Genomic DNA, 21,669 nt, shown 5'->3' on the forward strand with positions numbered 1-21,669 from the left:
TATTGTTTCTTGTCATATATCTTGCTATCACTTAGTTGTTTATCTTGCTTAGCATAAGTTGTTGGTGCACATAGGTGAGCCTAGTTGTTGTAGGTTTTGTGCTTGTCAAATTAACCGCTAGGTTTATTCCGCATTTGTTCAAGCCTAAACCGTAATTATTTTAAAGCGCCTATTCACCCCCCTCCTCTAGGCGACATCCACGATCTTTCACCTAATAAACTGAAACACAAAACAGAGATTCATGAAGATATAAACTTATGAAAAATAAGGTTAGAAAACACAAGAATATCACATCATTAACATGAGAAGTATTGCAGTTAGAACCAAGATTGAGAAAACATGTATAAGAATAGGTAGCACTCCTCAGAGTAAATACCACTTGTATGACTTCATGTTCCCAAAGAAATCAACTAAAGAATATTCAATAAGATCTCAATAAGATTTTTCTCCGCTTATAGGTTTCCTCTCCCTTGAACCATTATTGGGGGCAAGTTAAGAGGTAAGAGAAAACCAGAAAAAACTGAAGCAAGAATGAGTGCTTCTCCCCTAAATCTTGAAACATATGGCTCCCCCCTTAAATTCCTCTTTACAAAAAAATATGCCTTAGGCATTTACACCAATTGAGGATATAACATTCCTCTCCAATAGATAATCAAGCCCCCATCTCCTTAGGATTTGGAAAGAACAACCCTTACTACTCTTTTCCTCTTGTCGACCTTGTATTCTTGTGGATCTCATATGTTATTCTAGTGGATGTGTGATTGAACTTATCTTGGAGTGTTTCCCTTGGTGATTTGTGTGTTCACCTTGAATCCCCTCCAAGTTATGAAAGATGAGGCCACCTATGGTTCTACCGTACATCAACCTGTCTTTTAACTTTTGAGGCACTCTCTTATCACAGAGAACGCCGGAGGTTTGGCGCCATTCGTCTATCGAGCTTTGATCTGACCCTTGCATCTTCATCGATATCACCATCCATTTGCAAAATTCAAACCAAATATCTTTGGTGTCTTTCTAAGATACCGCTTGTCGACTGCCTTCTAATACTGAAACCACACCTCATATTACTAATTCAAATCATGGACGCGAACTAAGAGCACTCGGCGACTCCACCCATCGAAATCACATCCGCTGCTGCACTGTCTCGGGATGTGTGCAACATAATTGTAAAATAGTTTTCCCTGGCTATACACGACCTGTAGCGTATGCTTGAACAGTTTGTACCTGTCCATCGGCATTAACTGTAACTGCATAGGGGCCCATTAGAGCACTGTACAGTTCGGCCACCATAATCAATTCGAACCTCCTGCACATACCTTCACGAGTTAAGGCCAACCCTAGGAAGACTGCATTGCTAGATCTGAGGAGAGGGAAGAAAGCTCTCAGCGAACATACTGTTCTTCTTCCACAACGATCTACTATCCCTTTTCTTTCACCAGACAAGAGATATTGTTTTGGTACAAGTCCGAGGAGTTATAGATCTTGGAGAAAAGATATGATTCCGTTGCCAGATCCCCAGGTCGATCCGGAAAACGGCTTCCATGGAAGGTAAACTAGCTTGTTTTTAAAGAAAATCATTCATATTCTTACTGCACAATCCGCTCACTAAAAAGATTGTTGAAACTGCTTTTATTGTGGTAAAGCGATGGAGCGCTGGCTGGTCGGCGTGGTGGGACATGGCACATTGAATTGGCGTGTAATTTCTGCAGTCATTTGATGTTTGCATGGTAGTTGTGAGCAAAGGCCTGGATGCATGTTGTGCACGGGACGAAATGAGATATTTGAGCTGTGTGTGATAAAGTTTGTTACGTCGGTAAGTTATATGACAGTACAGACATACCTTTAATTTGAGGTTTAAGGAAAATCAATTTGTGTAACAAATAAGTCCTAGCAGATGAGTACAGGCAATTTGATTTTAATAATTCGAGGGGAGTGTAGCAGAGTGATGGAGAGAAAAGGAAATAAATAAAGATTTGCTAAAGTGAAAATGATATTATATTGGAAACGAGTAGATGCGGAACATGAAATATTAAATAAATTACATGGTAATTGGAATTACATAGTCCGTCTCATGGGGGCAGACAGTGCTTTAGGACTCAATGATTACTGATTTATTATCTGCAAGACGAAGGACTAAATTAAAGATCACGGCATCCTCCACCTTGCCGCCCCACTGCACGGTCTCGTGGGTGCAGGATTGGGCAGCTTCAAGCGACTTTGCAGCAGATGAACATCACTGAAAACAGAATGAGTATTAGAAGAGCGATGATGCAGCGGTGGAATTTGCGGTCTTCGCGAGATGGAACAATGAACAGCCTTGGCCACTTGGCGCATATGACATTGATGTAGTTTTCTTCACATTTCCAGAAGTTGCATTTGCGGGACTAAAAAACAGCAAAAAACTGGAGGAATTAGTAAGGAAATAAAATGATACACCATAAAACAAGGGAACCATATTTGGACATAACCACTCGTGCTCACAAACAGTAAAAGTTCTTCCCTGGATTGGTTTTGGTGTGAGAAACCCAGCACTGAACCATCCCGTTGTTGCAAAACGGGGAGAGGGGGGCTGCTCATCGAGTGGAAGAAGAGGGGGACGAAGAGCTTGACATTGGAAGTGTTGAGCTTGATCTGCTTATCAGAACCATCTATGTATGAGGTGAATGAAAAGGCAGGACATGGGAGATGTGAGGAAGATGAACTTTAATATGAGCATGACCAAGGAAGAAGATGACCGTTGCGTGTGAATTGTTTAAGAGCCGTTGGAGGAGCGGGTGCATTTAACAGTGTTTGGTAGTTGGGATGATGGTGGTTGGGGATATGGTGCATGTGGGCGGTCCCGCGTTTGGACGGAAGTTTCTCTGTCTAGGAACAGAAATGCGTGAACTTTAGTACGGACATACACTGCAGTGCATGATGAATACGTGAGGAAGAATGTCTGGATACAAAACAACTAATATAGTGATTTCGGATCTCGAGGGGAATTGATGGAACAGATTCGGGGGGGGGGGGGGGGGGGGGTAGTCGCCGAGTGCTCCCAGGCAATTTCATTCAAATCATCCACAATATTCAGAAATTTCCAACGAAGGTTATATAATGCGCCAACAACTCATAGGACCCACCAGTACGTAATTGTCGGGTGGTGGGTGCGACATATGCCAAGGATGGCTTATCATTGTGGGAGCCAATAAAACGTCGCCGGTGCCTGGAAGCGGGATAAGGCGAAGACATGCACGCCGGCGAATCTTACCCAGGTTCGGGGCTCTCCGAGGAGATAACACCCCTAGTCCTGCTCTGCGGGGTCTCCGCATGATCACTAGATCGATAAAGAGTAGCTACAATCGCTCCTAGAGCTGTTGGGATCAAGGGAGAGGAAGAACAAGGCTAGCTCTTGCCTCTCTCTATCTATGTGGTGTGTGTGTGCTATGCTTGGAAGTCAAACATGCAGAGGTGCGAACCCTTTGCATGGGCGCTCCGGGGGGTTTATATAGGCCTACCCCCCGGGGGTACAATGGTAATCCAACTGGGAACCGGCCCCAGCCGTCAGTGTCTACGCCTGCCGGCTTCTCCGCCGGCTGCTGGGTCCCGCCGGCTGCCGGCTACTCGGTCGACAGGCCGGCCCCACCGTCTAGGGTCTTGTCGGCGGCTGCTTACTGTAGCCGCGCCTCTGATGATGAGGGCTTTGTCGAGGTAAGCGTGGCTACAGTGATCCGCATCGGGGGCTATCACTGTAGCCTCACCTCGTCTTGTCTCCTTAATGGGGCTCCTGCTTCGAGGAAGGGAGTTGCCGGCTTCTGGAGGCCGGCCATGCTCCTGGCCGACTAGGAAAAGCCGGGCCCCCTTCACGCCTCTCTCTGGCTGAAGGGGCCCGCGGTCCTTGGGCCATTCAGGAGGGGGTCGTGGATGACGTCGCGGCTGGCGTGGCTACAGTGCCTGGCCGCACGAGGGACATCCCCCCTGTACGTCCTCCTGTAGCCATGCCCGCCTCGGGCTTAGGGGGTCGTGGGCCGCACTGTGGCCGCACCCCGTCATGTCGCCGTTAGGTAGGAGTGGTTGTGGTCTGGACCGGCTTCTAGGAGTCGGCGTCCTTCTTGGCCGGCTTCTTGGAGTCGGTGAGGCTGGGTCGCCTTCCGGGAGTCGGCTTTTAGAGGTAGCCGGCCGGGGAAGGCGGCCCAGATGCTTGGAGTGCTTGAAGGCCCAAAGGCCTGATAAATTTTCTTAAGAGCCAGGGGTAGTCGGTTAGGCTACCCATGGCCACTTACTCCGACAGTAGTCCCCGAAGCTGATCGGGCTTCGAGGTGGAGTAGGGTTCGAGAAGCTCGAACAGCTTCCTATCGCGACAAGCCGGCAGCTGGGAGCCGGCCTTGGTCAGGCACGCCGCCTGAGCCGAAATCTTCTGGAGTCGGAGGGCGGGAACCTGCTGGCACGTGCGCCGGGCCGCGGGCCGGCCTCGGGCCGTTGGCGTGCCACGTGGCCTGACAGCCTGCCAGCCCACGCGCGCGACGAGACGTCGCCGCAGGGAGGGGGCCCGCCACGTCCGCAGCCCGGCCCAGGCGCGGATCCTTTGCATCCCGAAACCGCCCGCACGTTCCGTGCGGCAGTTTCGGCTCGCACTTATGCGTAATAAACGCGAGTCGTGGGGGGAGTGGGCGCGGTTAATCCCACGTCTTCCCCCCCACGTCCGGCCTCTTCGGCCGCGTGAGGCTATAAGTAGGGGGAGGTGGAGGGCGGCAGACCCTCGCACGCTCCTCCTACTCCCTTTGTCTTCTCGCCTTGCTTGTTCTTGCGCCAGCGCCTCGCCGCCGCGCTCTTCCTCCACACGCTTCTCCGCCGCCGTGCCAGCTTCCGCTATGCCTCCCCACGTTGAGCAGCTTGGCAGGGATTGGGATGGCTCCATCGTCCACAACGACCACATCGACTTCCTCCGCTACACCCGGCGTCTGCCCAGCAAGGACAAAGTGGAGGTCCGCCTCGCGCCGGAGAAGGAGGTCAGGCCGGCGCCGCAGGAGGGCGAGCGGGTGGTCTTCCGCTCGCACTTCCTGCGCGGCTTCGGTCTGCCAGTGAGCGCTTTCTTCCGCACCTGGCTGGACTTCTATCAGCTCCAGCCACACCACCTCACCCCAATGCGGTGGTGCTGCTATCGGCCTTCGTCACCCTGTGCGAGGGCTATCACGGCGTCCTCCCCACCCTCGAGCTCTGGGGGAGTTCTTCCAGTCGAAGCTGGGTACGCGCAGCAAGGGCGTGCCGGCCCACACTGGCGCCTTCATCGCGTCGCGGAGATCGGGCGCCGACAACCCCTTCCCCGTCATCACGCTGATCCAATCGGTGAAGAAGTGGCAGAAGTCATACTTCTACGTGCGGAACATCACTTCTCGGGGCGACTACGTCAACCTGCCGGCTTACGTAGCCGGCCCACCGGCGGGGAGGCTGCCCTAGTGGTCCTTCCGGGCGGTGACGCTGTCGCAGGGAGGAAACGCCGCCATCGCCCGCCTACGGGTGACAGTCAGAGGGCCTGACGGGGCCCGACCTTCTGGCCGCGTTCGTCACGCGCCAGGTCCTCCCGCTCCAGAGCCGGCCTCATCTGATCAGTCAGATGAGCGGCCAGCTCGATCCGAGCCGGATGTGCACCAAGGAGATGCCGCAGGCCGACGCGGCCGACATGGTGAACTACCTCGCCAACTGCCAGCTTCCCGACGACTGGCAATTCGGCAAGGAGCCATACAGCCGCGCTAATCCCCCGCCTACGGTACGCTCCCTTTCTCCTTTTCTCTTTCTCTCTCTCAGCTTTGTCGCCGAGTCCCTTCGGGCCGACTCTAACTCCGTTGGCTCGCTTTTTTTGACAGAGTCCTCTGCTTCGACCGGCCGGCGGGGCGGACGCGGAGCGCCGTTTCGTCCCCGACCGGACCGAGCACGACCAGGAGGACCCCGACCTGGGGGCAGTCCATATGGAGGACGCCACCGAGCCGGCTGGCGGTGAAGCAGGCGGCGCCGGGCTCTCCGCTACCTTTGAGGACTGGCCGGACGAGGACGAAGCCGAAGCCGTCCCGCATCGCCAGCCGGCGCCCGGACGCGGCGCGGGCTCCTCCGGCGCGCAGCCTGCTCGGGGTAGAGGCCAGAAACGTCGCGCCACTCAGGGCATGTTCGGGAGCCGGACGAAGAAGCCCAGGGGTGGGGCGGCGGCCACCAGGCGGGAAGAGGCGGCCGCGAAGGCGGCTCGCTTCCGCAGAGTGGTGAAGCAGCCGCAGGCTGTGTCAGCGTAAGCTTTCTCTCTTTCTGTGTATTCTCCTTCTTTCTTTTCTTGAGTGGTTTTCTGAACCTTTGTCTTCTTTTCTTTGATCAGAGCTCCACTGTCACTCGAGCGGGCGGCTGCCGGCTCCGTTGTCGAGTCGCTAGGGGGCTCTGGGAGCACCACCCGCCGCGTAGATCCTCGCGCCGCCCTCCTGGAAGCGACGGAAAGGAATGCGCGGGAGGCGCGGGAGGAGCAGGAGGCGCGGGAGGCGGAGGCACGGAGGGCAGCCGCCGCCCAGGCAGCTCGGGAGGAGGAGGCGGCGAAGGCGCTCGCCGAGGCTGCAGCCAAGGCCCAGGCAGAGGCCGAGGCCGAAGCGGCGGCAGGGGAGGCCTTGATGGTCACCCCCCTGCGCGCCATGGCGCCCGGGGACGCGGATCCCTCGCCAGGGGGAGCCAGCGGTTCCCAGCCGGATCTGGGAGGGAGCGGCGACGACGTCATCTTCTTGAGGGAGGCGCCGGGGCCGACTCCTCCGACTGGGGCGGCCCAAGGCGGCCAGACTGAGCCTGCGCCCGCACAGTCGGCGGAAGGCGAGCCGGCCGCGGGAGCTGCGGTGGCGGTCCGGGTTCCGCCAAGCCGGCGCGCAGGGAAGGCCGCGTCGGAGCCGCAGAAAGCGGCGTCGGAGCCACGGCCGGCCGTGGGCTCCAGCTCGTCGGCCCGAGACGCGGAGGCGGCCAGCGCTACCTCAGGGTGGACGCCAGGCGGAGGGACATCCGTGGTGAACATCGCTGCGCAAGACGTCCGGACCCGGCTCCAGGGCCAAGCCGCGGCGCTGAGGCAGTTCACCGACGAATTTCTCGCCACGCGGGCTGCCATCCGGGTTAGTATTCTCATCTTCTTCTTGATTTCTCTCGTGGGGGCGCGTCAGCGCACCCACTGGGTGTAGTCCCCGAGATTCGGGCCGACTGCTGAGCAGTCGGCTCGGATCTTCCTTGATGATTTCTCGTCGTTGCTTTTGTTCTCACGTCGGTCTTCTGTCCATCTTGCAGGACTATCACAACCTCCGAGCGGCCGCCTTCAACTCCCAGACTCGGGAGCTGACGCAGAAGACCGCCGATCTCACTGAAAGCCGAGGTATGTGACTTGCTCTTTATCTCATGTGGGGGCGCGTCAGCGCATCCACTGGGTGTAGTCCCCGAGATTCGGGCCGACTGCTGAGCAGTCGGCTCGGATCTTCCTTGATAACTTCTCATTGCTCTTCTTTTTCTTCTATCTCTGCAGCGGCCAACGCCAGTCTGAGGGCGCAGCTGGGGGAGTCCCAGACTGCTCTTCGTGCCAAGGACGCGGAGCTCGCCGCCTTGGTGCAGGAGCGCGACCGCCTGGTCAAGAAGCTGGCCGACCAGGAGGAAGGCCACAAGGCTGCGCTGAAAGCTGCGCAGGATCGCGAGGCCGCCCTTCAGGCCGAGTTCGAGACGGAGGCGGCCGGCTGGGCAGAGGTCAAACAGACTCTGGTCTCTGGCTATGGCCAGATTGAGGACCTGGTTGACGGTAAGTCATCTACCACTTCGTCCTTTCTTGCCGTCCGCCATTCGACTTGTTTTTCTGATTTTGGAGTTTTTCTTTCCTTTTCTTCTTCGCACAGAGTACTTCCCCGGCTATTCTACTATCGCCAGCCAGGCCGTCGAAGCCCGTCGCCAGGCGAAGAGGCAAGCCGGCTTCGAGATCTCGCCAACCGCCGGCCGTTCGCTGGAGGAGCGGCTCCTGGCGATCCAGGCTCGCATCCAGCCGGCTCACAGGCTGCTCCGCCGGCTTCAGCGTGCCGGGTCGCAGGTCTTGGCCGCCCTCTGGCCCGGCCAAGTGGTCCCGCGCACTCCCAGCCGGACCGCCGACTGGCTGGAGGTGGCCGTCGGCCGCTTCGAGGCTTGGAAGGCGTCAGCGGCTCGCTCCGGCGCCAGGCGGGCGCTGGAGTTCGTCAAGGCCTGGTATCCCGGCCTGAACCTGGACCAGCTGGCGACCTGGCGGCAGCAAGCCGACACGGAGCTGGAGCCGGCGCGGCCGGCCATCATTCGGCGGGCTTCAGCGATCGCCGACTACACCGACACCAACGTCTTCGCCCCCGAGGTGGACGACAATGGAGTCGCCCAGCCGGAAGATTGGTTCGGGCTGGACCCGGCGCACGGCGAGGACTCGGCGGAGGAGATCGACTCCAGCGACGAGGGCGAAGTAGCCGGCCAGCCTGACCGCGCCTCCAGCACTACGTCGCGTGCGAGTGCGTCTCCTGTCGCGGGAAGTGGTCAAGCCGGGACCAGCTAGACGGCCACTCCCTCAGCCGGCGAGCTGCCTTCTCCGACCAACTCGGCCTTCGCGCCTTTGTCTTCTTTCTTTTGTTTCCTGTCTTGTTACTTTTGAACAATGTTTTTGGTTAAGTCTGCACAATTCCACCCAGTGGGTGTATTCAAACTTAAGTCTGTTGCCGGCCTGTGGGCGGCTTTATGTGTATAAGTTATGCAATCGGTCTTTCCTTGTTCTTTCGCTTTTTGTCCTTCTGCTTTTTTTTTCCTTTGCCGCCCTCCCTCGGTTGCCGCCTCCCTAGTCAAACAGTTGCTCTGCAATCTGTAGCCGGGGAGTGCCTGGCCGATTGGGGAGGGGGAAATACTTTTAGCTCTGCTGGACTTAAGCTAAGTTTTTAGGAAGCCGGCCAGCCGGCTGCTGTGAGAGCCGGCAGGCATATATAGAGGCCGTCTCTTTGCTATATAGGTTAGTTGTTCCTTAGCCGTTTTTCGTGTGGGCGTCCTTTCTGTCTTCTCTCTTGCTAGTCGGACAGTCAGTTCTTTGAGCTGCGACTTTCAACAAGAGAGGACTTGGAAGCCGGCGCACTACTTTGCTGACTTTGGGAAGAACTTAGAATATAGCTCAAGGCGGCCAGTCCCCGGGCCGACTAGTCAGACCCGGTGCCGGACAAGAATTCAAAATGTAATAATACATTCATGGATATGACACTCGTCATTCATAGATAAATAAAAGGCAGTCCCCGAGTACTGTTCGGGGGGCCTGTTGGTTTGTAACGTAATACAAAAGGGGTAGTGTGATACATACTGCTTTTCAGCTGTAAAATCGTCTTAGGAGGTTTGCGTTCCATGGTCGCTCCGACTCCTTGCCGGAGTCGTCTCTCTTGCATGCTCTTGGCTTTTGCGCGTCGATCAAGTAGTAGGAGTCGTTGCCGAGTGCCTTGCTGACGACGAAGGGGCCTTCCCAAGGGGCCGAGAGCTTGTGCTGGCCGGCTGTTCGCTGGATCAGCCGGAGCACAAGGTCGCCTTCTTGGAAGGATCTTGGCTTGACCTTGCGGTTGTAGTAGCGGCGCAAGCCTTGCTGGTAGATGGCGGACCGGCTGAGGGCTAACAGCCGGCCTTCTTCCAGTAGGTCGACGCCGTCTTCTCTTGCTTCTTTGGCTTCCTCCTCCGTGTACATGGTGATCCGAGGCGAGTCGAACTCGATGTCTGTTGGGATGACAGCCTTGGCACCGTACACAAGGAAGAATGGAGTGAAGCCGGTTGACTTGTTGGGTCTAGTACGCAGACTCCAGAGGACAGCCGGCAGCTCTTCGAGCCAGCAGCCGGCCGATCGCTCCAGTGGTACAACCAGTCGGGGCTTGATGCCGGAGAGGATAAGTCCATTTGCTCGCTCGACCTGGCCGTTTGACTGCGGGTGGGCAACGGACGCTAAGTCCAGTCGGATGCCTTGCGTCGCGCAGAAACGCGCCAGTGCGCCTTTGGCGAAGTTCGTGCCGTTGTCGGTGATGATGCTGTGCGGCACGCCGTACCGAGTAGTGATGTCGGTGATGAATGTCACGGCAGTTGGCCCGTTCAGCTTCTTGATCGGCTTTGCTTCGATCCATTTTGTGAACTTGTCCACTGCAACGAGCAGGTGTGTCATGCCACCGCGGGCTGTCTTGAAGGGGCCCACCATGTCCAGTCCCCAAACGGCAAAAGGCCAGGTGAGGGGAATGGTCTTGAGAGCGGAAGCCGGCAGGTGTTGTTTGGAACTGAAGACTTGACATCCTCTGCAGCTCTTGACTATTTCTTTAGCATCCTCCAAGGCAGTCGGCCAGAAGAACCCATGGCGGAAAGCCTTGGCCACGAGGGATCTTGAGGCGGCGTGATGGCCGCATTCGCCTTGGTGGATGTCTTTGAGGATTGCCACTCCTTTTTCTGGCTCGACGCAACGCTGGAAGACTCCAGTGACGCTGCGCTTCACAAGCTCCCTGTTGATTATTGTGTATGCTGCGGCTCGTCGTTGCACTAGTCTTGCTGCGATCTCATCAGTCGGCAGCTCTCTGTTGACTAGGAACTTGAGGATGGGCTGGGCCCATGAGGGAGCTGTGACTTCTTCTGCTGTTAATGTGGCCACCATGACTCGGGTGGGTGGGTTGGGTGTTGCATTGGAGTCGACCACCGCTTCTTGTGTCGTTGCAGTCCCCGGGCCGACTGCTGCAGTCCCCGGGCCGGGCTCTGAAGTCCCTGGGCCGGGTGTGACTACGTCAGTCCCCGGGGCAGTCGTCGAAGTCCCCGTGCCGCCTGCAGGATTTCTTGAGCCGGATCCGGCTGTTTCTGGCGCAGGCGGTACGAAGATGGAATCCGACTCTGGAGACGGCTTGATGGACGGCTTGAGGAGGCGCTGGAGGGAGACGCCAGTCGGTATGGCTTGTCGGGTGGAGCCGATCCGTGCTAGGGCATCTGCTTGGTCGTTGTCGGCCCTTGGCACGTGAAGGAACTCGCACCCTTCGAAGTATCCGCTCATCTGCTGGACGAGGAATCGGTAGCTTGCCATGTTCGCGTCCTTGGCGTCCCAGTCGCCAGATGATTGCTGGACCACTAAGTCTGAGTCGCCGTAGCACAGGATCCGGCGTATGCCGAGCTCTTTGGCTAGCCGGAGCCCATGTACGAGCGCCTCGTACTCGGCCACGTTGTTGGAGGCGGCGAAGTGGATCTGCAGTGTGTACTTGAGCTTGTCGCCTTTGGGAGAAGTGAGGATGATGCCGGCTCCCAAGCCGGTGCGCATCTTGGACCCGTCGAAGTGCATCCGCCAATGGGTGGAGTCGGGAGCCGGCGGTAAATACTGGGTCTCGGCCCAGTCGACGAGGAAGTCGGCCAATGCTTGCGACTTGATGGTGGTGCGGGGTTGATAGAAGATCGTGTAGGGCGCCAAGGTAATGGCCCATTTGGCCACCCGGCCGGATGCATCCCGGCTGCCTATGATCTCGGCGAGCGGGGCAGTGCACACGACCGTGATGGGGTGCTCTTGGAAGTAGGGCTTCAATTTCTTGGCAGCGAAGTACACCCATAGCACATCTTCTGGTAGTGCGGGTAGTTTTGTTTTGAGCTGGACAGTACTTCGCTGAGGTAGTAGACCGGCCTCTGGACCAGCTGAGCTCGGCCTTCCTCCGGGCGCTGGACCACAACAACAGTGCTGACGACTCGGCTTGTCGCGGCGATGTAGAGGAGCATGGGCTCCTTCTCAGTCGGCGCAGCCAGGACAGGCGGAGTGGTCAACATTTTCTTCAACTCATGAAAGGCTTGGTCGGCTTGATCATTCCACTCGAAGTGAGTGGACTTCTTCATGAGTCGGTACAGGGGGAGGGCCTTCTCTCCTAGTCGGCTGATAAAACGGTTCAGGGAGGCTAAGCAGTCAGTGAACTTCTGCACATCTCGCAGCTTGGTGGGAATCTCCATCCTCTCGATGGCTTTGATCTTGACAGGGTTGCACTCAATGCCGCGTTCGGAGACCAGGAAGCCTAGCAGCTGGCCGGCTGGTACTCCGAACACGCACTTCTCGGGGTTGAGCTTGATCTGGAATCGGCGCAAGTTGGCAAATGTTTCCTTCAGGTCTTCCAGCAAGGTACCGTGCTTCTCTGTCTTCACCACAATGTCGTCTACGTAGACGTGGGCATTTCTGCCGAGTTGTTTCAAGAGACATTTCTGCATGCAACGCTGAAAAGTGGCACCGGCGTTTCTCAAGCCGAATGTCATTGTCAGGTAGCAGAAAGCTCCAAAGGGTGTGATGAAGGCAGTTTTCAGGCGGTCAGCCGGGTCCAACTTGATCTGATGATACCCTGAGTATGCATCCAAAAAACACAACAGCTCGCATCCGGCTGTGGAGTCTATCACTTGGTCAATCCGTGGCAAAGCAAACGGATCCTTTGGGCAGGCATTGTTCAGACTCGTGTAGTCTATACACATGCGCCACTTGTTATTCTTCTTCAAAACCAGAACTGGATTGGCAAGCCATTCTGGAAAGAACACTTCCATGATGAAGCCGGCTGCAAGGAGCCGGGCTATCTCTTCTCCCACGATTCTTCGCTTCTCTTCTGATAGTCGGCGGAGGGGTTGTTTGACCGGCTTCGCATCAGCTCGGACATGTAATTTGTGCTCGGCGAAATCCTTCGGGACACCCGGCATGTCCTTTGGGGACCATGCAAAGATGTCTCGATTCTCACGGAGGAAGTCGGCGAGCTCGCCTTCCTATTTACTGTCCAGGTTCGCCCCAATCACGGCGAACCTCTCCGGGTGCTCCGGATCTAGAGGTATCTTCTTTGTCTCTTTCGCAGGCTGGAAGGAGCCCTGCGCATCACAGTCCTTGGGGTTGGGGGACAAGGCCGGCTGCTTGCCGGCCATGGCCACAACCCGTTCCAACATCTTCTTCTCTTCTGCCACCACGAGGGACTCGGCCAGCCGGCTGCTGGCCATGGCACACTCGATGGACTTCTTGTAGTCGCCGGCTACCGTGATGATCCCCTTTGAGCTCGGCATCTTCATCTTCAGGTAGGCATAGTGGGGCACAGCCATGAACTTGGCCAAAGCAGGTCGGCCAAGTAGTGCATGATAGGGGCTCTCTAAATCCACCACCTCGAACCATATTGCCTCCCGGCGAAAGTGATCTTTGTCTCCGAAGAGAACATCCATCTTGATCTTGCCGATTGGAGAGCAAGATAGGTCGGATACGATACCATGGAAGACAGTGCGGCTCGGCATGAGCTGCTTTGCTTTGATGTTCAGCTTGTCCATGGTGTCGCGGTACAGTATGTTGATACTGCTTCCGCCGTCTATCAGGACGCGGGAAAATCTGGCAGCTCGCCTCTCCGTCGCGAGGGTGACGTCCAAGACCATAGCATAGGAGCCAGGCGAAGGCATCACCTCTGGGTGGTCGGCCTGGCTCCAGCTGATGGGCTTTTCCGACCAGTGCATGAACTCGGCGGTGCTAGAGGCGACTGCATTTACTTCTTGGTGTTGCCGGCGTCGGCTGCGCTTGTCGTCGACTTCACTGGTGAAGACGACGTAGGCGTCGTGTGCTTCGGGGAACTCATCTTGGATGGCGCCGACTGCCGGCCGAACCGCCGGCTGCTGGGGAGCTGGAGGCGGCGGGCCGGGAGGCGGAGGCGGCACCATCCCTTCGCCCTTGGTGATGCGGGTGAGCCAGTGGCATTTCCGTGTTGTATGGTTGGACGGCTTCGCGCCGCTGTGAACTTGCAGGGGGCATCGAGTGCTTGTTCGTAGGAGAAGGACGGCTGCCAGGGCGGCCGGCCACCCTTTTTCTTGGGAGCGGGCCGCTCTTCGGGCTGCTCGTCTTCAACTGTGGCCACCTGCCGACTGGAGGAAGTCGGCATGGGGCCCTTGCGTTTGTGGTCGTTCTGGTAGGGGCGCCGGTTTGGGTCGCCAGCCGGCGTCTTGGGAGCCGGAGCGACTACCTTCCCTAAGGCGTCCACTCGGAGCTCGGTCTTCATGGAGGAGTCGGCAGTGGCATACTTGTCGGCGGTGATCAGCAACTCATCGAGGGTAGTCGGCTCGTCGCAGAGGAGTCGGTGCTTGAGGAGGGTGCCCTCTCGGCACCCGGCGGTGAAGTACTCGATGGCCTGGACCTCGTGCACTCCCTCACAGGAGTTGCGGAGCTCGGCCCATCGCGTGAGGTAGTCGCGGGTCGACTCGTTGGGCCCTTGGACGCAGAGGGAGAGCTGGCGAGGCTTGGGAGGCCGCTTGTAGGTGCTGGTGAAGTTGCGGACGAAAACCTCGGTGAAGTCCAGCCAGCTGTTGATGCTGTATGGCTTGAGGCTGTTGAGCCACGTGCGCGCCGTCCCTTGCAGCATCAGGGGGACGTACTTTACGGCGACGCGCCGATTGCCGTTGGCGATGCTGACGGCTGTGGAGTAGTCGATGAGCCAATCTTCCGGCTTCACCGAGCCGTTGTACTTGGGTGTGTCTCTGAGGAGCGAGAACCCTTTGGGGAAGGGCTCATCGCGGATGCGGGGGCCAAAGCATGGCAGGCCGACGTCGTCTTCTTCTAACGCCAAGGACCGAGCAAGGCGGTTGATCCTGTGGCGGGCGTCACTCTCGCCGACTCCTTCTCGGCGGCCGAGTCGGTCGCCAAGAGTCGGATGCGTGATGGGCGGCGGAGTGAGGCGTCTTTCTCTTCGAGGCGGGGGAGGCGGCAGGTTTCCTTGGTGTTCGACCGCCCGAGGGCGGCCATCCGCGTCGCGCTCGATAGTGATGCGAGTCCGGCTGCGGCTGGCAGCCGGCTCCTTGTCTTTCTTCTGGCGCGTGCCGCTCGCAGTCGGCGAGCGGGACGTCGCGGCGTGTTCCTGGCGCGGGGGTGCCTATCAGCTCGGGCGCCGGCTTCGTGCCGTTCTGCAGCCGTGTCGATCAGCTGCTGGATCCGTCTTGTCATGTAGGGGAGCTCATCGGCTCCCAGCCCATTGAGCTCCTCTGCTGCCGCTTGAGCGGCTCGCAGATTCTCTAGCGGGGTGGCGTAGACGGGGCGATCCGCGCCCAGCATGCTGGCAACGGCTGCGCCGCGCTTCTGGACGAAGCCGGCTCGGCTCGGGCCGCTAGGCGGCGGCGTCCCGAAGGCGGCGCGGTCGACTTCGCGCTGGTGGGCCTCAGCGAGGCGTCTCATCGAGGCTATCTTCTTGCTCTCCGCGACGAGGGCAAGACGGCGTGCCTCCAGGGTCTCGGCGTCGGCGTCGGCCGGGAGGGGGATGGAGAGGTCGTGCATCGCCGCTTGCTGAACGTCGCGGGCGCTCCCGCCCGAGTTGGAGACGTGGCTGATGACCAGCACTTCGGTGACAGCGCTGCTGCCGCTGTCAGCTCGAGGGAGTGGGTCGTCGAAGACCACCACGTCGGAGGGGTAGGCGTCAAGCGACGCGGTGTTGGAGTCGATGAGCATCGGGTCGGTGGAGCCGACAGACTCCATGTCCGCAGCGGGCTCGCTGGTGACGTGAAGTTGGTCGAGGAGGCTGACGAGGCGGCTCTCGGGGTACTCGGTGCCCGCGTCGGACGCAGGCTCGTCGGAGATGCGAGCCTCGCCGAGCAGATCGGCGAGGCGGCTCGCTGCACAAGCGTCGTCGACGCCTTGCAGCGCGTCGGGGCAAACGCCATCGGGCGCAGCAGGCTGGCTGCGCTCGCGGGGAAGGAAAAGGGTTCCCGTCCAGAACAGGTCTCCGGACGACGGTGCACCTGGCCCCACGGTGGGCGCCAAATGTCGGGTGGTGGGTGCGACATATGCCAAAGGATGGCTTATCATGGTGGGAGCCAATAACGTCGCCGGTGCCTGGAAGCGGGATAAGGCGAAGACATGCACGCCGGCGAATCTTACCCAGGTTCGGGGCTCTCCGAGGAGATAACACCCCTAGTCCTGCTCTGCGGGGTCTCCGCATGACCACTAGATCGATAAAGAGTAGCTACAATCGCTCCTAGAGCTGTTGGGATCAAGGGAGAGGAAGAACAAGGCTAGCTCTTGCCTCTCTCTATCTATGGTGTGTGTGTGCGCTATGCTTGGAAGTCAAACATGCAGAGGTGCGAACCCTTTGCATGGGCGCTCCGGGGGGTTTATATAGGCCTACCCCGGGGGTACAATGGTAATCCGACTGGGAACCGGCCCCAGCCGTCAGTGTCTACGCCTGCCGGCTTCTCCGCCGGCTGCTGGGTCCCGCCGGCTGCCGGCTACTCGGTCGACAGGCTGGCCCCACCGCTTAGGGTCTTGTCGGCGGCTGCTTACTGTAGCCGCGCCTCTGATGATGAGGGCTTTGTCGAGGTAAGCGTGGCTACAGTGATCCGCATCGGGGGCTATCACCGTAGCCTCACCTCGTCTTGTCTCCTTAATGGGGCTCCTGCTTCGAGGAAGGGAGTTGCCGGCTTCTGGAGGCCGGCCATGCTCCTGGCCGACTAGGAAAAGCCGGGCCCCCTTCACGCCTCTCTCTGGCTGAAGGGGCCCGCGGTCCTTGGGCCATTCAGGAGGGGGTCGTGGATGACGTCACGGCTGGCGTGGCTACAGTGCCTGGCCGCACGGGGACATCCCCCGTACGGCCTCCTGTAGCCATGCCCGCCTCAGGCTTAGGGGGTCGTGGGCCGCACTGTGGCCGCACCCCGTCATGTCGCCGTTAGGTAGGAGTGGTTGTGGTCTGGGCCGGCTTCTAGGAGTCGGCGTCCTTCTTGGCCGGCTTCTTGGAGTCGGTGAGGCTGGGTCGCCTTCCGGGAGTCGGGCTTTTAGAGGTAGCCGGCCAGGGAAGGCGGCCCAGATGCTTGGAGTGCTTGAAGGCCCAAATGCCTGATAAATTTTCTTAAGAGCCAGGGATAGTCGGTTAGGCTACCCATGGCCACTTACTCCGACAGTAATACTTTACTTCTCCAATGACAGAAGTAGCATAACTAGTTAGCAAACCAAAAAGGCAGCAAATAAAAAATATAGACCAAGAAGGGTTTAACGAAACTTGTTTTGGGTCCTATAAAGTATGACGTATAATCCAACATATATTGTAGTACTTCCTCCGTAAAGAAATATAAGAGTGTTTAGATCATTAAAGTAGTGATATAAGCGCTCTTATATTTGTTTACAGAGGTAGTATAATGTAATTTTCATAGCGGAAAATGGAACATAATCCTAATACACACATCTAACTTCCAGAAATGCTGAACAAACTGCCCTACGGCAGTGTACTCCAGGATGTTCGCGCAACAGAGAAACAAAAAGAGTAGAAATGCCTTCGCACCAGTTCAACTAAGCTGCTCTGCTGATGATTCCCGCTCCCGATTCTCTACGGTATGATGTCTACATTTCAAGTATTGCAGCATGCCTTCTTTGAGTTCCCGGCAGTACTGTCAATGCTGATGGTTTTACCCTGGGAAGGCAATGGAACAGCTGCTGCTGCTGCTGCTTTGGCGGCCAGTGCTTTCTTGTTAACAATACCATAGACCTCTGTGATGATAGTCTGAAAGGCTTCTACCACATTTACAGCCTCCATAGCTGATGTCTCAAGGAAAAACAGGCCCTCCTTTTCAGCCAGTGCCTTGCCTTGATCTTCAGAGACAGCTCTTAGATGTGTCAGGTCAGACTTGTTACCGACCATCATGATGACAATGCTAGAGTCAGCGTGATCACGGAGCTCACGCAGCCACCTATTAACATTGTCAAAGCTCTGCTTCTTTGTGATGTCATATACAAGGAGAGCCCCTACAGCGCCCCGGTAATATGCGCTTGTAATTGCACGGTACCTCTCCTGACCAGCTGTGTCCCAGATCTGAGCCTTTATTGTTTTTCCCTCCATCTGTTAACAACACCATTCACAATCAGACGTCAAAAAGTAGCTGGACCAGTGAGTTCATGGCTTCCAACACAAACTATCTTCTGAAGTAGAAGAAAGATAATAGATTGAGAGTAGCTGATGAGCTAAATCCACAGGAAAAGTGGCACTGCTGTTGCACTAAGAAGGAGGCTGTTAAATGCCACAATTATAACAATAATTGTACTCCCTCCAATTTTATATACAAGATCACAAACTCATATTACATGTACCAAGGTAAAATTTAATATGTGCTTTGCAAGTCAACTTTTCTTTTTGTTTACTGGGATAATTAATACGCCGCATGCATGCAAAGAAGGAATAGTTGTGTGTTATTATGACTGCATGCATACAAGTATTAAATAAGTTACTAGTACGAGGAAATGTCATTAATTTTGGCCTACTGTTGGTGGCCTTGTATAGATGCAAAATGTATATTCCATAGTGGCCTTGTATAAGTACTAAATGGAGGGATGGCAACAACAACAACAACAATTTGAATGATTTGAAGATTGCTCACGACACCTGCAGCGTGGTGAGAATAACAACAATGATAATGGCGATGCATAAGGAAGACAATAGAGATGACAGGTTTGTTTCACCTAACCCTGGAAGACAGAACAGACAGGTTTGTTTCACCTAACCCTGGAAGACAGAACAGACAGGATGCCACATTAAAAAAAAGTGGCTGTAGCTCGCAATCAACCTAACAATCAGTCCATCAACATCCTAATGATGTGATCCAAAGGGAACCAGGCGAATCTAGCATGCAAAAAAGAACTCTTAAACGTAATGGACAGACTCGAGGTTAGAACAACGTCTAACAACTAGTCTGATGAATAAGGGAAGACGAATGGCAACTACAGTAATTCAATGCGTTTGCTATTTGTGAAGCAGAGTTTGTTCCTAATGATCCACCTATGAAGATTTGATAGAACATTCTGAAGTCTCAAACGAGCCAGCCATCCTTCCGTCCGAGAACCAAAAACTCGTGAGAAACGAGCAAGTTTGATGGTGGCAACAAACGCCGTCACCGAGATAACTTTCCCCATTCGCCACAACAGGATCAAGAGGACCATGATCCGGTGTGTCATCATCGGTCCGAAGCCATACAAAAAACGCACGCACGCGTGTCGAACATCTTCCGATTAGATATAGCAGAAATGCGAGGGGAGAGAATGCGGACCTGCAAGGACTTGGTGGCGAACTCCACGCCGATGGTAGACTTGGAATCGAGGGAGAAGTGGTTGCGGGTGAATCGGGAGAGTATGTTGGACTTGCCGACGCCGCTATCCCCGATGAGCACCATCTTGAACAGGTAGGAGTACTCGTGATCCACCCGTCCGCCCATCTCTTCTCCTCACCTTCTACTCTGAGACCAAAAACTAAATTTCTTCTTCCCAAATGAAAATCAAGCGAGCGTGGATCCCCTTCTTGGTGGGGAGGAGGAGAGAAAGACGAAGGAGATATTAGAGAACGGCGAATGAAGGAAAGAGGAGAAAGTAGGGAGGAGTGGTGGCCTGACCGGGGTGGCTGGCCTGGTGGGTGGGAGAGCACTCGCTCAACTAACCCAACGAAAGTCGATTCACGCGACGGTGGTATCCCAACCCACCAGACTTCAAGTCATGGTGTTTGCATTATTTCTGAATTTATTTCAGAATTTTCGGCGATGCACTTTTAGTGAGAGAAGACGCATGTGCGTGTGTGCGTCTGTACTGAAGTTCAAAAAAAGTCAAGGGTTGATATACGGTCGTGGCTATGACACATGTAGATGTACCAGTTTTCATCACACACTCGACCCCCGCGCCGCCCTCCTCTGGAGACCCCATATCCACCGCCGTCCTACCTCCTTCTCCCCTCCTCCCCTCGCCGTCACCTGAGGGGCTCACCGGCGAAGCCTGGCCGGCTCCGAGGATGGCGGCGGCGGGGCGTTCTCCTGGCCTGGGGCGGCTCCCGGAGGCATAGCCTCGGTCGTCGGCTTGCGGCCGGGTCTCGGGCTGGTTACAGCTGAGAGCAGTGTTGGAGGTGGGCTGTTGGGGCTGGCGGCTGCGGTGGCCACGTCCGTGGGCGCGCGATGGAAGTTGCCGGCAGGAGAGTACTCATATACAGGAACTTATGAGCAAGAATTGCTCTATCAATCACCATCTACATTAGATATATCTTCTGAAACTTTTTTCAAATCCAAACGTTCAGTACCTTCCTACAAATTAGTGAATCAGGAGGGGGCTCTTTTGTGTAGGAAAATAAAAAGCAGGGCAATCTTTCAAACTTGCATCCGAAATGTGAAATATTTATACACAGAGGGAGAGAGATCTGGCCCATTCTGTACCGATGGCGGGCTAAGGTGACTCTAGCGAGGGCTCCTCGTCAGGCCAGCTGTGTGGTGCGAGTTAGGGGGCTTTGCGTGGCCTCGGGCGAGGAGGCAACGACGACTGCGAGCAGGCGGGTGGGCCAGATCTGGTCGCGTCCCGGCTACGTTGGGTGCCTGGGTTGCCTTTGGTGCGGCTTGAGGTGCCGGTGCAAGATGTGCTGGAGTTGAGCGACGTGTGATGGTGTGTGGTCTGCTGGTGGTGGTGCGGTGTTAGGTGCAGATTGGCCGGACGAAAGTCTTGCTCGACGCAGGCATAGTTTCAAATAGCGGAGATAGCATCCGCTATTGTGTCCGCAATAGCGCTAGCGCAATAGCATTCACTATTTCTCAAATAAAATGTCATCACTTTTTGTTAATGATCTAGAAATATAAACAACAATCTAGTGTTTTTACAAATCCGCTAGGTGGGCATAGGGTCCGCAATATCGCCCGCTATCCACATTCCGCTACAGGGACCCCAATCAGCTACCAGCCCGCTATCCGCTATTTAAAACCATGCAGGTGATGGCAACATTTGTGGATGTAGTTTTCCTTGAAGGCATCACCGAGGAGATTTGTCACCCTTTTGCCATTTGGGATCCATTTTCTGGGTGAAAGCCTAGATCCGCCTCGTCGGATTGGCAATGGGGCAGCCTTGGCAGCCTTACTTCGTTGAAAGTATTGTTTTTGAGAGGTTCTCGGTCGATGCACCCGGTTGGTGGTGGTGGAATCTGCGTTGCTACGTCTGTTCGTGGCTTGCCGTTGCACGACGGTGGTGAGCAGCAGAAGCACGATGACATGCAGGGAGCGTTGGACAAGTCGTGTTTGTCCTCCTCTCAGGGTCGGAGTAGCACATCACCGCCTCTTTTCAGAAATGTCTTCTTTCTCCAATGTCGATGAGGTTGGCAAACACGCTTGTGGCGAACATGCTCGATGAAGGTGCTCTACTGTTTTGTTGTAGCAAAGTCAAAGTTGTTGGGGAACGTAGTATTTCAAAAAAATTCCTACGATTACGGAAGATCTATCTAGGAGAAGCATAGCAACGAGCGGGGAGAGTGTGTCCACGTACCCTTGTAGACCAAAAGCGGAAGCATTAAGTAACACGGTTGATGTAGTCGAACGTCTTCGCGATCCAACCGATCAAGTACCAAACGCACGACACCTCCGCGATCTGCACACGTTCAGCTCGGTGACGCCCCTCGAACTCTAGATCCAGCTGAGGCCGAGGGAGAGTTTTGTCAGCACGACGGCGTGTTGACGGTGACGATGAAGTTACCGACACAGGGCTTCGCCTAAGCACTACGACAATATGACCGAGGTGGAAATATGTGGAGGGGGGCACCGCACACGGCTAAGACCAACTTGTGTGTCTATGGGGTGCCCCCCTCCCCCTTATATAAAGAAGTGGAGGAGGGGGCCGGGCGGCCTCCTAGGGCGCGCCCCAAGGGGGGATTCCTACTCCTACTAGGAGTAGGTTCCCCCCTTTCC

The 21,669-nt window shown here is 56.0% G+C and overlaps 1 protein-coding gene and 1 long non-coding RNA gene across 2 annotated transcripts; one reads left to right on the forward strand and one right to left on the reverse strand.

Annotated features, from left to right (window-relative positions):
- Window positions 1-391: 391 nt before the first annotated feature.
- LOC120974448 (uncharacterized) lies at window positions 392-1,884 on the forward strand. The gene is made up of 2 exons (XR_005769846.3): window positions 392-1,548; window positions 1,644-1,884. It is a non-coding gene; the product is annotated as an uncharacterized lncRNA (long non-coding RNA).
- A 15,087-nt stretch (window positions 1,885-16,971) lies between these two features.
- On the reverse strand, window positions 16,972-19,371 carry LOC109732058 (ras-related protein RGP2). The gene is made up of 2 exons (XM_020291253.4): window positions 19,018-19,371; window positions 16,972-17,816 (listed from the first exon to the last, which is right to left on the reverse strand). The coding sequence occupies exons 1-2, from the start codon at window positions 19,180-19,182 to the stop codon at window positions 17,328-17,330; spliced, it is 654 nt and encodes a 217-aa protein (XP_020146842.1). The 5' UTR covers window positions 19,183-19,371; the 3' UTR covers window positions 16,972-17,327.
- Between the last annotated feature and the right edge of the window lie 2,298 nt (window positions 19,372-21,669).

Source organism: Aegilops tauschii, chromosome 1 (genome assembly GCF_002575655.3).
Source record: "Aegilops tauschii subsp. strangulata cultivar AL8/78 chromosome 1, Aet v6.0, whole genome shotgun sequence".
In the NCBI taxonomy this organism is placed as follows: Eukaryota; Viridiplantae; Streptophyta; class Magnoliopsida; order Poales; family Poaceae; genus Aegilops; species Aegilops tauschii.

Excerpts from the sequence above, each read along its gene's own strand:
- LOC109732058 (XM_020291253.4), bottom strand. The coding sequence starts at position 19,182 with ATGGGCGGACGGGTGGATCACGAGTACTCCTACCTGTTCAAGATGGTG. Across the intron at positions 17,817-19,017 it reads TCGCCACCAAGTCCTTGCAG|ATGGAGGGAAAAACAATAAA; the intron begins GTCCGCATTCTC and ends TGTTGTTAACAG.